This window comes from Lathamus discolor, chromosome Z (assembly GCF_037157495.1).
Source record: "Lathamus discolor isolate bLatDis1 chromosome Z, bLatDis1.hap1, whole genome shotgun sequence".
NCBI classification, from domain to species: Eukaryota; Metazoa; Chordata; class Aves; order Psittaciformes; family Psittacidae; genus Lathamus; species Lathamus discolor.
Genome location: NC_088909.1, coordinates 108,931,092 through 108,947,942, shown reverse-complemented (window position 1 = coordinate 108,947,942; position 16,851 = coordinate 108,931,092). Strand labels below are relative to the sequence as shown.

The 16,851-nt window shown below is 42.5% G+C and overlaps 2 protein-coding genes across 21 annotated transcripts in view; one reads left to right on the top strand and one right to left on the bottom strand.

Annotated features, from left to right (window-relative positions):
* Nucleotides 1-14,108, bottom strand: part of KATNAL2 (katanin catalytic subunit A1 like 2) — a 36,661-nt gene extending 22,553 nt beyond the window's left edge. For 3 of the 12 annotated variants that reach the window (XM_065663355.1, XM_065663363.1, XM_065663357.1), the window contains exons 1-5: nt 10,371-10,540; nt 3,131-3,201; nt 2,359-2,525; nt 943-985; nt 409-532 (exon numbers count right to left, since the gene is read on the bottom strand). In XM_065663355.1, coding sequence (XP_065519427.1) covers nt 409-532; nt 943-985; nt 2,359-2,525; nt 3,131-3,201; nt 10,371-10,421 — 456 coding nt within the window. In that variant the 5' untranslated portion in view covers nt 10,422-10,540. Of the gene's footprint in view, nt 1-408; nt 533-719; nt 923-942; nt 986-1,543; nt 2,295-2,358; nt 2,526-3,130; nt 3,202-3,787; nt 3,884-10,163; nt 10,253-10,370; nt 10,541-14,098 lie in introns of those variants that run through there. The other 9 variants (XM_065663356.1, XM_065663358.1, XM_065663364.1 and 6 more) reach the window with 7 other exon arrangements.
* PIAS2 (protein inhibitor of activated STAT 2) overlaps nt 11,818-16,851 on the top strand; it is a 36,636-nt gene continuing 31,602 nt past the window's right edge. For 6 of the 9 annotated variants that reach the window (XR_010608830.1, XR_010608829.1, XM_065663351.1 and 3 more), the window contains exon 1: nt 14,166-14,298. Coding sequence is in view for 6 of the 9 variants with exons in the window: in XM_065663351.1 (XP_065519423.1) it covers nt 14,275-14,298 (24 nt within the window). In the remaining 3 variants the exon portion in view is untranslated. Of the gene's footprint in view, nt 12,181-14,165; nt 14,299-16,851 lie in introns of those variants that run through there. The other 3 variants (XM_065663349.1, XM_065663350.1, XM_065663348.1) reach the window with 3 other exon arrangements.

Genomic DNA, 16,851 nt, shown 5'->3' with positions numbered 1-16,851 from the left:
AACCCGAAAATTACAGAGCCAAATTACTCCCCCAATCTCACACACCTTATGCACTGTGAAGATGCTTATAACTGACAGCAGACTTTCTACTTGCTTGGCTTGTCCTGCTTTCTGGCACTAAAGGATGAATCTAATGGGAAAACGCTGGTTGCTTTCCATATATGATGGATTATATGACTCTTTTTCCTCTAATTTTTGCTTGTGACTTGCTCCCCAAATCACAGCCAGAAAGCATATTCTCCTTGCATCACTCTGGCATTTATAATCCTTAAATTACATAATTAGTAAAAGGTATTAGTAACACAATTAATAATTGAGCAACTCGCATCCTCTCACTGCCTATAGCCTCTCAAAATAAAGTCACACTAATTTCAACAATAACAGTGCCAAGATAAAACACATGTAAACCTGTTTGGTGCTCTCCTTTGTGGAAGATTTGAATTCTGTTGCACTTCCAGATGAGGCTGTTGACAATGGTTGTTGCACTGTATGATGTCTGAGCCTTGGGAGGTTCTGAAAAGAGCTTGCTGCCCTAGAATTTAAAAAAAAAAAAAAAAAAGACTTTCGTAACTTCTTTTTTTTCCTTCAAAATACCAAGATTAAAAGGCAGTGTTTTCAAATAAAGCAGTGTTGGGATACCTTTGCTCACACTGAAGTTAAAGCATCAATTTCAATCACAGCAAAGTTTAATCTTACTGCTTTCAAATATGCCACCCCACCTTAGCCACACTGCAAAAACTCTGTAAGCTGTCTGGATCTCCATTTGGGAAAAAAAAGTCTCTGCCTTCCTGTAGCAGATACAGAAAAATGTATCATAGAGTCAGCAGTGTGACTGTACACTTTAGTATTCCTGTGGTTCCACAACATTATTTTAACTATGCGGCATATTGCTTTTATAGGAAAATTTTCTGCACAGGAAAAAAAACCATACATTTCTCTTACCTTCTTGGTCTTCCCCTAGTTCTCTGCTGTTCTTTATTTTCTGCTGTGGCAAAATTAATATTAAAATGGAAAATAATTAAGGATATAAAAAAGAGCAACTTGATTTCATTTCCCTCACCCCATTCAAACATACTTTTGAGCACACATTAATGACTTTGGAAATACTGCATAAACAGGAATAGCATGATTATAAGCAACGCAAGCTAGCAAAAGTGTTTTGAAAACAAACTGATATTGGAGAGAGCAGTTTGGCTTCAGGCTTTTTAAATATCAGGTTCAATTCAGTCTTTGGTTTCTTTCCTTATATTTAAAAACCAGTATCATTTTCACTGTAAAATGGACACTACCAGAAATCAGATTAAACACTAAATTAAACTAATTTAATATATCACATGGAACACTTACTTAATGCTATTTTTTTTTTTTCATTGCTGAATTGGGAAATAAGAATTTGCCTTACTTGTCTTAATACTGATTTTATCATGGTTCAACATACCAAGACAGTATAAATGCCACATTGCAATGGTGGTTATCAAACTATGTTTCAAAATCATTTTACCTATACAGGAATTTTTTTGTGTTTATCAAACATTTCATTTACCTGTGATTTGAAAGTTGTTGGAAGCCATATGAAACAATGACAACTGCTCAGAGATGTTCTCTGGTCAATCTTCCCCTTCTCTGATAACTTATATTTTTCTTACAAGACAAACACATACAGATGTTGGTGTTTTCTGCAGCTTTCAAGCTCTTCGAAACTGATTCTTACACAGTTATTCTTCTGGCTTTTATAAGTTACTTTTTGTGCTCAACCACAAAACCACTCAGGATCTCAGGGTCATAACAGAATGCTCATATTCTGATTTGCCTTATTCTGTATCATTCATTAATAACTCAGACTTCAAGTCCTTTGGAGCAAATAAACCTATTACTTTTTTGCCACATTGCCTTTAGGATATGAAAATGTGCAAAAGAAATGGTTAATGAGATGAGTGATGATAAACTTTTAAGCAATAGCTTGGATGAGCTAAGTTATATTTCATTGAAGTGGTTTATTTTAATTTAAAAATTAAATCCAAAATAGAACAGACTTACCACTGTCTCCCCAGGAAAGGAAAGTGCATACATCTATGCCACAATACTTTGTGCTTACATGGCATTTCCACGATCAAAGCAGTTTTAAAAAGACAAAAATACAACCTTCTCGTTCCTCTACAGAAAGACAGATGGAAGAGCAGAAGAGCTCAAAGCCCCATGTCTCAATTCTTACATCATATGTGCTAGAACTATAGCTCTGTAACTGTAAGAGTTCAAACATTAAATGCTGATATACATGAGAAGTGCGGTGAGCACATCAGGCAAATACACATTTTAGGTCTTGGAAACAGTCTTTCGCTTTGGAACACAGCCACATACCAGTATTCAGGACCTTTTTGGTAATTTTAGGATACTTCTGAAATTTTACAAAGTAATAGCTTTCATATTCCATCAAAATTGTCTCAAGATCAATGTTGTCACAAACTTCAAAGCCACGTAAACTTAATTTCGTCTCTTGTTCCAAAGCATATGCAGCATCAACGTACCTGGTAATTAAATAAAAACAACAAACAAAACCAGCAACTGTGAGTCATTATCTTATTCTGATTGTTGAAAAGAAAAAGCAAACAATGGCATTAGTATGCATATGGTATTTTTAACCTGTCCACAACTATGTTTATTATAAAAGCATGAAGTTCTTTCCCGTAAGGGTTGTGAGGCACTGGAATGGGTTGCCCAGGGAAGTTGTGAATGCTCCATCCCTGGCAGTGTTCAAGGCCAGGTTGGACGAAGCCTTGGTTGAGATGGTTTAGTGTGAGGTGTCCCTGCCCATGGCAGGGGGGTTGGAACTAGATGATCTTGAGGTCCTTTTCAACCCTATTCTAAGATTCTATAAATCCCTTAAAAAAAAAAAAAAAACAACTTTGCTGATTTATCTGAAGTATTTTTAAATTATATAGGACATTTTTGGTCCAGAAACTGAAATAATTTAGCAAAGTAAAGAGCCAAGATACGTAATAGCAGTCTACCTCTTCCTCATATGAAACCAAAAGGCCATGCTGCCAACCTGCTCAACAGAAGGACACATCACAAGAGGTCAAACATGTACAAACCTACATACGTAGAACATTATTCTTTAAAAATAACATACCCTTTCTCCATTAAATAATGCAGAATTAGAATGAGGAGATTTTTTCGACGAGCTTCTGTTCGCATCTCATCCTGTGAATTAACACAAAGCTCTAGATCAAATGTAATATTCTCTTTATTGCTGTAAACAGCATCTAAATGTAGCCTGTGGAAACAAACAAATTAAGACAACAGCATGCAAGAACTGTAAAACAACTCACTGTTAATAAACACAAGGAAAGCTGTTTTCAATGTAATTTTTCTTACACATTAGCAGGGCTACTGAATGGGTAGAAACCTTTTCCTAGGGAACAGAACATTTCTTTGAGGTTGCAAAAATAACTTACTTCCCTTACTATGGTTGTGGATCTCCAGCATGTCCAGGCTGCTGTGGATTTCAGGGTAAGACTATTGCAGACCTCATGCACAGTGTCCCCAAGGGCTGTGCAAGGAAACCTTATGCTCCAGTTTGGCTGTGTCCTTCTCTTGCAACTACAAACACATCTTCTGAGTGCTTGGAGAAGTGCGGATGGAGAATAGGTCTGGGATCTGCATGACTACACTAGAAAGACCAGCTGTAATGCTGCTGGCACCTCCCATTTCACGGGCCTTGATAACATAAACACATGTGAAATAGAGCACATGAGGGGTTCATAGTCTGGGCTAACATCATACTTGCCTGATTTTAATACGTGATTGAACAAAGTCGGGTCCCAACATTCAGAAATTTCAATATGGAATTAGTCCCTGGATTTCTTCACACTGACTGGATAATCCAAAGTTATTCACAAATGGCTCAGTGTTAAAACAAAGCAGCACAAAACACCTTCATCATCATTCAGAGAACCCACATCTGGGGGAGCATAAAGTGCAATCAGTGTTGAGTACAGCAAAAGGGGCAGTGGAAACAGAAATCTTGCAAGATAGTAGAATAAAGCCTTAATCTGAGGAAACATGCCATATATACCAAGTGTCTGCAGAGAAACCCTGAGACTTTAGGGTTGCAACTGAAGTTGCTATAAGGAGAGCTCTAAAAATCAACATATTGGGTTTGATCTGCCTCATTGGGATTTAAAGCTGCAACCCCAGGAAAAGCAGGTATGGCCAAACCCACATTTAGGCCAATAAATAATTTCTTTTCCCTTTTAGGGTGCTGGCATTAAGCACTGGGAGCCGCACTCCATGATCCTTAGAGGTCCCTTCCAACTTGAGACATTCTATCATTCTGATTACTTATAAGGACCCAGTGTGAGCATGAAAGGGTTCAGTGGATAGGGAAAGAGCAGTAGTTTCTGTTGACTGCAGAGCACATATATACTCTTCATCACATTGCACAGCAATGCATACACAGACTCCAAATTCCACCCAGTTTCCCTCCCTTCTGTTCCAAATTGATCAGTGCCTGCATCCATTCCCAAGAAAAAGTCTAGCACAAATATTAGGAACCTACAGGTGACAAACCCACAAATCTTTGTCCTCTTCATACTGGAAGCAGAGCCCCAGCATCTGTAGCAATGGCTTTTGCTGCTCTCTGCCACAGCCTGGCACACAGACAAGTCAAAGAATTAGTACTGGGCTTGTTTTTAAATCCCACAAGATGCCTAAAAGAAATATTCACATGGAAAGACAATTTCTCTATCCTTCCTGGTCTCTTTGAAGGAAGCATCATTATAGTAACTTGCAGATAATGAAGAATTAAGGTTCAAAGGCGCTTTTGGGTCATGCAATTTGCTGCAAAACCAACTTTCATCTTTAGCATGCTGCTCCTTTGTCAGGTTAGACCTACCTGCTCCCTCTGCTCTATACACAGCAGTGGTATCATATAGTGCTCTGCTGCCAATTTAAACACTTAAGATAGCACAGTCAGCTATTGTTTTATTTTAAAACTAATCGCTGTGTGTTTGCCAACCTGTAAAAAGCACTGGGCAGAGCAAGTGAAAGCTCTGTCTAGGAGGTATTTTCTGGGATGTCTGCTTCAGACGGGGGGCCATCTAGTGACACAAAGAAGAAAGGGCTGGGGTTTGCTTTTATCAGTGTTTCCTGGGAAGTGAAAAGTGCATTTGCATTTCACTTACAAATAAAAAGATTGGTAGAATCTTCATTCTGGTTTTCTAGAGATAAAACTCAAACTAGCTGCAGAAAAGGGAAGAAATCATATCCCACTAGCCTTTACAACCTTTGATACCCCCTTAATGAAAGTTATGTGGTCACTCTGCTTCTGAGTCCACAAGAAGCTACAAGACCACTTACCTTTCAGTAGTGGTACAGAGATGATTGTTTTAAACCATTTGGGGGAGTAAGAGTGCCGTGTAAACGCTTGAGTGAACTAGATAGGCTCGTGAGAGGTGCTGCAACAAGAAATGAACCAATTCTGAGAACAGTCAGGAGCAAAGAGAAAACATATACTCCTGGGAAAGGATCTTTTCCTTCCTACTGTTCTTTGGTGTTTGGAAAACAGATTTTGAATTGTGGACCTTTTACCATTTCTCCTGGATTATCTAAATCTTCTGAAGCAGGGTTGGAGGTGCAAGAAGGAAGCTGGAATCATCACTCCTGGAGAGTCCCACCTGTGTTCTACATGCAAATGCTTCTGCTGTTTTATGCTGAGAAAAATTAGTGGTTGTGTTTACCCACACATCAAAGGGCAAGATCATAGCTAACTCTGAATATTTAAAACACAGTGTGAGAATACGATGGTTGCTACAGAAGACAAACACATCAAGTGTTTCATGTTAAAGTATTTACATTAATACTCTGACAAGAAATGAATTGCATCTGCCTGATGAACTGACAGGGCTCACAATGCATTCTTGGAACTTTCCTTGAAAAGAATTTGTATTCTGCTGTATCTTCTGCTGCTGTCCATCCAACTAGGTTACTTCTGCTATCCCTCAGGGCATTTGAAATTACAGTGATGGGCAGCATCTCAAATACTCTAAGGAGAGATTTGCTTTGGGTATAGGATAATGTTATGCCTATCCATGCGCAACACACTTCAGCCTTAACCTAGTAATGTTCTTTTCTGTTGACCAAGCAGAAACAAAAGGGAACCTTTACATCAAAGAAGAGACCCATCTAAAAGTCAGAACAGAGTTTAGACAGAGGTTCATTCTGTCTTTATCTCTTGTTAATAAGAATGTAAACAATAAGGGCTAATTTTGAGAGGTCAGATACATGTTCGAAGAAAATTAACTGGATGTTAACCTGTTGATAACTGACAAAGAATTACATTAGATTGGATCTGAAAAAGAGAACCAAGATACGAGTATCTCCAGTCCCAGTTCTGTGAGGCTTCTATAAAACAAAAAATTACGGGCCTTTCAGCATGTAACTGTTACAAAATTATAGGTCTTGTGAGTCAGTGGTGCTTGACCAATCCCAGAAAGCCACCTCTCCCAGCCATTCACCACTCCTACTTTACCATGTACTCTTTCCACGAGGTAGATGAACCTCTGCATGTGTCAGTGCCACCAGCAGCTTCAGCTGTCCACTTAAAAGACCTCTCTGCCGATGAGACAGGATCTCCTGTCCTGGCTCCAGTTTATTTTCTAGGGACTGATCCCCACTGCAAGTATGTCCACATAACAATGTGCCTGCCACAGTGGATGAAACCCTTAGTGTCATGGCTTACTGGTGGGGACCTAGCAGTGCTGGGGTAATGTTGGACTTGATGATCTTGAAGGTCTTTTCCAACCAAAATGATTCTATGATTCTGTAACACTGGCCAGGACTTCTGCTGTGCTTAGAGAGGAAATGGTAAATCTTACAGCATGAAAAAAATAGGAACACTTATAAGTGAAAAGTTACTTAAAATTCTGTTTAGCTTTATAGTGATTTAGCCTTCCTGTTTAATTAGTATCTAGAATTGCATGTTGTTTATAGCCACTGGTGTTTCAATAGATGTTTAAATGTTTAAAGTTTAATAAGCTTCCATTCTTAAAAGAACAAAAAATGTATGTAATTAAATTTTCAATTACTATAGGGGATTTTAGGGTCCATGCAATTAATAAAAGCTTAAAGCACTTAAGTGTGATCTTGTTTTAAAAACTAAAGAGTTGAGCACTTAACTAATTAGCTCCCACACTTATAGTGTATTTCCAGCTTAACAAAAGTGTACGTATACCTTTCTTTGAGCTGTTTAAACTCTATTAGAGCTATGCATCTTTAAATGCCATTGTTTGCATAGTTTTTCCCACACCTTTTACTAAAATGCATTTACATGGTAAATCAATCTGATCTCTTGTGTAATTCCATTAAATACTGAAAGATGAATTTAACCCTATAATGCTTTATTATAATTTGATTCTGTATTTCTGCATTAATATATAGGGTAGAATGAAGAAAAAAATTAGAGTAAGTCATGGTGTGGGAAGCTTGGAAACATAAACAAGAAGAAACCTGGAAAGGGGCTTTGAACAAGCAGCTGTAGGGACAGGACAAGACGAATGGCTTTAACCTGCCAGAGGGGAGACTGAGATGAGCTCTTAGGCAGAACTTCTTCCCTGTGAGGGTTCTGAGGTGCTGGCACAGGGTGCCCAGAGAAGCTGTGGCTGCCCCATCCCTGGCAGTGTTCAAGACCTGGTTGGATGGGGCTTAGAGTAACCTGCTCTAGGGGAACGTATCCCTGCCCATGGCAGGGGTTGGAAATGGATGAGCTTTAAGTTCCTTTCCAACCCAAACCAGTCTGGGATTCTATGTTACTGTAGTGCTGTGCCCTTGTACATCCAGCTGGTGCAGTCAGATGAATACAGAGGGATCTGTGGTTAGGAATTCAGACAAGAGGCAAGCAGTTAGCTCTACAATCACATAGGGCAGCCTAATAATACATGCATTGTCCCTTCCTTCTTTTGCCTTTGAGATCCCCGGATGGCTGCAAAGTATAGGCTTCCTCAAACTAGCATCATATCAGGGTAGATAGAGTCACTGAGGCATGATGGACCTTCATAGTTTCCCACAGCCTTCCCTCTCCCTTAGCCCCTAATATGATACATTTGCAGCCTCGCCAGGCTTCTTTGAAGTCTGATGTTCAATTATTGTTTGGCTTGCTTGCAGTATTTCTTGAGAAACACAAGCAGAGAAGGGAAATAGTGAGTTTCGGACGTGTAACTTGGCTGCCAGTGAACAGAATTTCCCAGCACCAAGAAAAGGCACTTTTTTACTTTCTTCTCTCTTCCAAATTATATAAACTTGCTACAAACAATAAAGTGGACAGTTTCTCAAGATGGATTACAAATAGCTTTCATAATTAAAGATGTACAGAAAGTTCACACAGACATTACAGCTGTCCTAGTAATTACACTAGGATGCATATGGGAGGTGTTACACTTAAAATGTAAAGACATTTGCAGTCTGAGTTTGGTGCTCTGAAAACAGAAACCTTCCAATTTCTCCACCCATTACAGTATTTCCATGCCATCTTTCATTAATTCATGCTTCAATGTTAAAAGACACTCAGGGACCACTATTATCTCCCTTTTTCAAGAGGAACATTGCTGAAGCCAGGTTTTACGCTGTCAAGACTTCACTAATTTGAAGTGATACATGTTATGAACACATAAAAATTAATTGACATGAAGTATGGTGAATATTAAGCAATACAAATTAAAGATGTTGAATTCACAAATTAATAAGCATTAACTCTCCCACGCATTTGTAAGAACTGTACTGCAGTTCACAATAATATTACTTGTCAAGACCGATTTGCAGAACATGAGAAAATATTCAACAGTGAAATGCCTCACAAAAAAGATTTCTTTGATTGTAAGACTACACTGGATAACTGTAAACAGCTATAGAGTTTTAATGCATGTAAGAATTTATATTTACAATGGAATTTATTTTTTAAAACACTTTTCCCTCGTAATTACTAGAAAATAATTATTTCCATTCTGTAACACACATCAATGGGGAAATGCAGTACAGCTAAGGATAGGACTGAGTAACTTACAGTAGGATTGGACTGAGTTATTTAGTGCTACAAATTAAAAACGTAGCAGCCTAACTTTTAGATACTGCACTGAAATACTGGCATTCAGAAAACAGGAATTAAATACCTAGGCTCCCTCCACAGAAGTCAAGAACCTTAGAGCAATAATTAAAGTAACCTCTTGGCAGCTGCAGGTTGTTCCTTAGACACTGACTGACTTTAAAAAAGCAGGCTCCAAACTTCTGCCTCTCTGAGGAATAACTCTCTCTACTCTGTACCCAAAACTCTGATCTTCTCATCCATCCTGCCAAAAGCCTACAGAGAAGCCACACTACAAAGCAAACCAACCCATATCCAGTGAGAGAACTCACGGAGAAGGGTTCTTGAGCTCCAGGTCCTAGTCCCAAAAATGTTTCTGCATTTAGCAGTCAAAACCATCCTTGGGATCAGGGCCAGCCAAATCTCCATTGGTGAAGTTACAAATCAGTCCCCTTTTTCTCGTTTTTCCTTTTGCACATTAACATAATTTCAACACCACACCGTAGATCACCACTCAGTGACTTAGATCTGAACCTACTTTAGGGCTCAGAAGGACACTGCTGTAGGCTCCTGTTCTCAGGTGCATCTATAACCTATTAATCTAAGAGTCCGGCATAACCTAAAACTCAGTCTTGGAGCCCCTCCCAAAACTAACCAATCCTGTCCTATTCATACACATCAAGAACGCAGATTTACTGTATGCATTCCAAGCGCCCAACACCTTTGTGGGAAAGGTTTTCAGCAGTCCTGCAGTCCATCTTACCCTGGCTAAATCTGACCAGCAAATGGAAACAAAAGAACAGCTTCAGAAAGTCAGAAAGCTCCTGCTGCTTCTGGGCTTCCTGGAGCTCGACCGATCCGTTGGATGGAAGCATGGCGAGGCAGTACAGCCTTGACTTGTGGGAAAAGAAGCTGAAGGGGGAAGGAACGTGGACTTGTCCCCTTTCGCTGTATGTGCTCTTACTATAACCATGCAAAGAACAAGCCCTACAGGCAGCAAGACGCCCTGCCCTGAGAGGCGGACAGGACAAAAGCACTTCCATCCTGCAAAGGGAAGGGAAACAAGAAGTGGGAGTTGCATGATGCCCACCCTTAAGAGCCAGGACCGACATCATGCCGGTAACTCCGAAGCCTCCAGACCCCAAGACCAACGCCGAGCCAACCTCATCCCGGCCGCCATGACACAACCAACTCCCCTCCACCGCATGCGCAAAAGTGCTACGCCACTCCTCCCTCCGCCTCACCCCCGCCCCGCCGTTTCTACAGCAACAGTAACGCGCGGCCCACCGGTGCTTACCGCTGCCCTCGCCTGGTAGGTGGTTCTCAGCGCCTCGCAGGAGAGCTCCATCGGGGTGGGCAACTGGCCCGAGCCCGGCCACGGCAGCAGCAGCCAACGGGGGAAGTCACGGCGAGCTCCGGACAGCGGCCGGCCCCGCACCCGGCGGAGGGCAGCGAGCGCCGTGTCGGAGAGGCCCGCCCTACCGCACTCAGCCAGCCAATCGAGAGGCCGAGGGGTGAAAGTTGCCGAGGAACTGCCCAATCACGAGTGGAGCAGGGGGTCACCGTTTAACAGCGGGGACAAGCAGGGTATAGGGGAAGGTGGGGCTATGTCCAGTGCTGGGCCCCTCACTCCGAGAGAGGCGTTAGGGAGCGGGGCCAGAGAAGGGCACCGGGGCTGGTGCAGGGCCTGGAGCACAACTGTGATGGGGAACGGCTGAGGGACCTGGGGGGTTAAGTCTGGAGAACAGAAGGCTCAGGGGGGACCTGATCGCTCCCTGCAACTGCCTGGCAGGAGGTTGTGGCGAAGTGGGTCAGTCTCTTCTTTCAAATGACAAGTGACAGGACTAGAGGAGATGGCCTCGATCAGACATTGGAAGAGGCTGCCCAGGACAGCGGTGGCATCACCCCATGTAGACAAGACATGTTCACAGACCATGTACATGAGGCTTTTAGTTACACAGAGTCATAGAACAGCTAGGGTTGGAAAGGACCTTAAGATCATCTAGTTTTGACCCCCATGGTTTAGTGGTGGCCTTGGCAGAGCTGGGGAACAGCTGGACTTGATGATCTTCAAAGATCTTTTCCAACCTAAGCAATTACACGGTTACAAGATTCTGTGACTGCTCTAGAGAGCATGGGCACTCAGCACCACCCCTTTACATTTTTGCCATCCACTTTCTGTAGTGTTACATTAAAAAGTAAATGGCTGTGGGTTAGGAAAGGTGATGGAGAAGCCTAAGGCTCCTCCAGCTGGCCTTATAAAGTTCTTTTCTTTAAACAGTGCACACATACACAAATAAAATCTACTCATCTCAGCTGATCCCTTCCAGTTCTCTAACTGCTTGCAAATGATATACAGCTGTCCATTAGCAGCACAGAAGGAGGTTGCTGAGGTGTAATGCTGATGAGTGTAATTGTTGCAATGCTGAGAGCAGTTGAAAGATGGGTTGTTAGGCTTTTTTGGTTGGTTGTGTTTTGTTTGTTTTGTTGTTTTTTTTTTTTGTTTTTTTTTTTTTTTAACTGTAGCTTGTTTTGTGGGAAGCAGGGAGGGTTTATTTAAAAGATCAGATGTTTTGGGTGGGTTTTCTTTCCCCAACAAGCTTAACTCAATTTAGGGGGCAGAGTGATTAGCATCTGTAGGCTCGTTACCCTAATTAGGGCCTAATGGGTAAAAATTAAGCACAGGAACAGCTGCAGTAACATCCTCTCACAAAGACATATGATTGCTTTGGAAACAGGCAAGTTGGGTGTTCCTACAATGGCTAGTTCTAAGGTGGATGTTGATGCTTGTCCTGTAAATCAGGAAGAGGAGAGAGTGGGAAATGACATAGGAGCCGCAACAGAGAATTCTGAGGCGGAGCAGGGAGTACAGAAGAATTATAACAAATGGAGGAAGCAGCAGCAGCATGTGAACGCTGAAGCGCGGATACTGAAGTTAAGTCTTGAAAGTTTGGTGGGAAGAGATATTTTTGGGGAGGTTGAAGGTTTGGTAAGCTGCTAAGATGGCCTGGTAACTGAGGAGTGTAAGTCTGGAGTTGATAAGTGTGTGAAGACTCTTGGAAAAACAGTGGGATTTTGAAGAACTAGAACAAAAGGAGAGACTGATTGTAAGTACTGAAAAGAATAAAAGAGGGAGACTTGGATGAAATCTTGGTGTGGAGATAAGATAATGGAGTGGGAGAGGCTGGGCCTGTGCTTTTGTGGATAGGACCTAGGAAAGAGCTTGGGGAGGAATGTAAGTACTGAGTACTTGTTTTTTTTTTTGTGGGCATGGCCCCAGTGTTGAGTAGAAGGCAGGCTGCAAGGGAAAACTATGGGAGAATAAAATATGATGAAGAGAGAAATCTCAAGCACAGAAATTAGGATAATATGTAAACTCATCTTACACATGTGAGGTGTTAAAATATTAAGTATGGTATGTTTGCTCTTATGACAGTGGATGTTTGGGATGAGATGAATGGGAAAGTCGAAAGACGTTATGAAGTGAACATATGTAAGAGAAGAAACGCCAGGCTCTGACGTGAGCTTGAACACTTGATGGCTGTCTCAATGTATCTGAAGGAAGAAACATGTGAAGGTGTGTTCAGAGGTGCCTTTGGTCTGGCCTGTGCTGGTATACGCTTTAATAATCAAAGAGATCCTCACGTGCAGCTTGCCCCTTTGGTCTGATACTGAATTGCAGTCAAAAAGACATGTTTGATGGACTTAGGAGCTCAACTTGTGCAGTGGTGTTGCAGACACCATGCTTTGTTAGGCTGCAGATCCCTCACAAAGGGGGTCTGAAATGAGCAAAGTCCCTATGTTCAAATATTCAAGGAAATGGCTGCTACAAGACCAAGCACAGAACCACTTTATGCAGAGAACGACTAGCTCTCTGTGGTTACGGCTAGCAGAAATAAGAGTTTATCTTGGATTAGCTGGTAGTAAATGAGAAGGAAGGCCTGCCTTAAAAAGCTATTGCAAAATTACTACTAATAATGTTATCTAGTTCTTACACTTCCAGATCTTGTAGTGATGTTGAATGACCATAGCTAGTGTGTTTGGTGGGTGCTAGTAGCCTCTAGACAAGCTCAGTTAGTTGTTCCCAGCATTGCCTGCCCAAATCCCTCTCTAGCACAGCATTCTGCCAATGTGTCCTCTCTCCTGGCCCATGAAGAAACTCCTTGTGTAGCATTGTCACATTTGCTCTGACACGTCTTACGGCTATAGTTATCACTCCAAATCCATTAATTGTGCAAAAATTGCTGCGTTTTGGTTAATATGGGCAAATATGTTTTGCATTTCAGATCTTCTTCTCCCCCCTTCCCCCAAATGTCTCTTCAGCTTTGTGTTTGGGCTGGTTTGGCTGTTTGCCTGTTTGTTGGCTCAGTTTTTACTTTTTCATTCCTATTTTATTGCAGTAAATCGGTTGTTTGGTTTAATGGCACTGTTGCCAATGAAACTGAATATTGTGACTAGGTAATTATTGTGACTAGATAATGATCTCTCGCTGCTTTTGAAAATAATATTCTCAGCTGCACCTCAATGTTTATTTTTCTGTAAATGTCTCAACATTTCCCTTACAGCAGGAAACCCATTATCCAAGTTCTGAAGCTTACAGCCAGTGACATTTTCGCTTCATTTTTTATTAATAAAACGTGTCACATCACCGTTATAATGCAAATTATGAGACCGTTCTTGATGAGATGTATAAAGCTAAGAAAGCTATAGCGCCGCAGCAAGTCTGACCTTTCCATTCCGTGCAATGCAGTAGCAAGGCTATATTACTTGTTTTTCCTTCTTTATTTTCAAATGAATATAATAATAATGTTTAACGGCTGAGTAAGTCCCCCTCGCTGTTACCCATGAAGGGAGGGAGCGCGGCAGCCCTGAGGGGGCGCAGGCCCGCTCGCCTTTATGCCGGGCCAGGGTCCGCTGCGTGCCTGAGCCGCCTCTTCGCGTCAGCCCCGCGGGTCTGGGCACCCCGAGCGGCCCGGCCCGGTACCGCGGTGTGTGTGTGTATATACAGAAAAAGGCGTGTTTTACCTCACGACTCCTCTTCCCCGTCCCCCTCCAGGGCCGCCCCGCCGTGTCCCACCCCTTCCCCGCTTCTCGCCGGAGCCGCCCTCCGCCGTCACGTGCCGGGGGCGCGCACCGGGTGCACGATGGTGGCGGCGGGGCCCGGCGACGGTGGCGGCAGCAGCAGCAGCAGCGGGTAGAAAATGGCGGATTTCGAGGAGCTGCGGGTGAGGAGGGAGAGAGGCGGCGGAGGCGCGGGTTGAGGTGCTACTACCCCCGGTCCCTCGGCCTTTCCTCACCCGTGGGTGCGTGCCTGAGGAGGAGCGATGAGCCCGGCCAGAAAACACCGGGGCCCTTCCCCGGGGAGGAACCGCTGTCTGAGGAAACCTTCCCTTGCACTGCCCGCCCCCACCCCGGGGGAGCCCGGCCAGGCCGCTCTCCATTCCCGGCGTGTGGTGTCGGTGCCTTTCTGCCACCCCCCCATCCCGCTCCCGACATCTTAAAAGCTGTCCCATGCGGCCCAACCGGCTGGGAAGCCGGGCCCTGAGCCGGTACTGGGGCTCGCATGGCGACGGGCCGGGCTCCCTCGGCCTCAGGAGAGCGCAGCGCTGCGAACCGAAGGGAGAATGCTGAATAATTACCGGAGCCTTGAACATGCTAATGATTACTGAGTTGTTTTTTTTTTTAATTCATTAACTGCTTTCTAACCGGGAAAGCTGCGCCTGTGAAGTGTAAAATCTTGTATTCCTTTTCCAGACCTGTTTTCTCTTCAGTTCAATGGCTTTATATTGCAGTCGTGGACTTTCTGTGGCAGCTTTTTCTGTGTGTGCGTGTGTGGTGGCTTTTCATATTTTAAGATGTGTACACAAAGAGCTGACTGCATCGTTTCTGTCTTTCCTCGCGTTTCGTGAGCAATCTGTGAGTATCTTTGTTCAGAAGGAGCAGGTTGTCCTTCTGCAGCACCCACACCTGCAGAAGTGCCGCCGAGGGAATGCAGCATGCACACTGAACGCACCCGTTGCCCCGACCTGGACTTCCCTACAGAAGGAGTAAAAGTCAGCTAAATAGGAACCGCTGTGAGTGAGGCTTCAGTGTACAGGAAGGTCTCATGGCTGAGTTGACTGTAGTCTGACCAACAGTGGGGAATACCCAATTGCCAGAGAATCGCCTACACTTAAGCCTTGTTCCAGCACTTGCACTGCTTGGGTTGAAGTGGCTGTAGTGTAGCTAGGGAGCTCAGTTATATAAATCTCATGGAAAGAATTGATGAGTTTCTTTATTTGATTAGTTCTCTAACTCAGTTTTAAGGAGGGTTGGCTTATTTTAAGTTAAACTTTTTTAAAAAACTTTTTTATATTTGCACATTTTCTTGTTTAGTGTTCTCACTCATTTTCAGCTACATTCCAAGGTCTCTCAAAGGGTTTTAGCTACATAGGTGGCTAAAATCCTGGTGTAAACTTTGTAGCAGGGATAACTTTTCTTAGTGTGGCTCCTCTTCTCCAGGCTTGAGCTAGAGCAGTGATCCACATTTTCCAAGTGCTATGATCTCTTACCTAGATAGTACTGGTAGTACTATCTAGAGTACTGAGTACTGATAGTACTGGTAGACTGCTGGGAACTGGGTACCTAAAATACCTTTGAAATTATATATACACCTGAGTTGCTTGCTAGAAGTAACAGTATGGAGGAAAAAGAGGAATGAGTTTTAGGCCAACTACAGGAGTGCCCTCTCATTACTCAAAAAAAGCTGCCAGGTATTAGTAGTTAAAGATACTAGTCTGGATAAGTGTCTCTTGGTGTTCCCATTCATCTTACTTGTGAACTAGGGTGCCTGTGAAATGAATGTTAGCCTGGAGCCTCTCCATGTCTTCAATATCCAGCTGATAATAATTCATGGTCAATTTTGGGAAAGCTCTACATGTTTTTTGGAAGAGAATATAGTACACTGCCTCACGTCTTCAGGGTCTTTACTGCCTTTATTTTTTCCTTTTTAAGGAGGAATGTGCCTGTATGAATAGCAGGTACTTGGTCTGCAGATTTAAGGGCTTGGGTGGTTTTGGTTGGTTGGTTGTTTTGGTTTTTTTTCTGTTTTGTTTTTTTGTGTGTGTGTGTTTTTGTTGTTTTTTTTTTTTTTTCCCCACAACACCAATTATTCCTGCTTTTGGCCAAAGAAGAGACGCTCCTCCCTCCCCCACCAATAGATTTCATTAATTGACCTTTTGGAATGATTTAAACTGCTGCTTTATAGGTTAAGGTACTGGACGTTTTTATGGGAGTATTGTTTGCTGCTCTATTGTTGATTGTAACTTCCTTTCGTATGCGAGTTCTACCTGCCTTGTAAAAAGCCACTGGGGCAATTCAGACGGTTGAATTTATTTTAGTACATTGTTAAGGATTGAAGGCAGGAGGTGAGAGTTGTCTCTTAAATCCTGTTTATGAGGGAAACATGTAGGGGCAACATTTTTCTGTTCTCAGGACAAGGGATTGTTTTAGTACTTGTTAGAATATTGCTATACTCTGGGTCTCCAGAGTAAAAGTTCTGGGGAGCTGTGACTAAAAGTTTATTACTGAGAGACTGTAGTGAAAGAAAACAGACTCAAAGGAACCTGCTGTTACATCATGCCTTTTGACAATCTTAAGTTTTCTTAAAGGATTCGGAAGCAGCTGTAACCACAGTCACTGCTTCTCAAGCTATTGCTGAAAATGTCTAGTATAAGGTTTACCCCTCCAGACCTTCAGATTAACCCCTGATTAATTGGTAGTGCTTATTGAATTCTGTA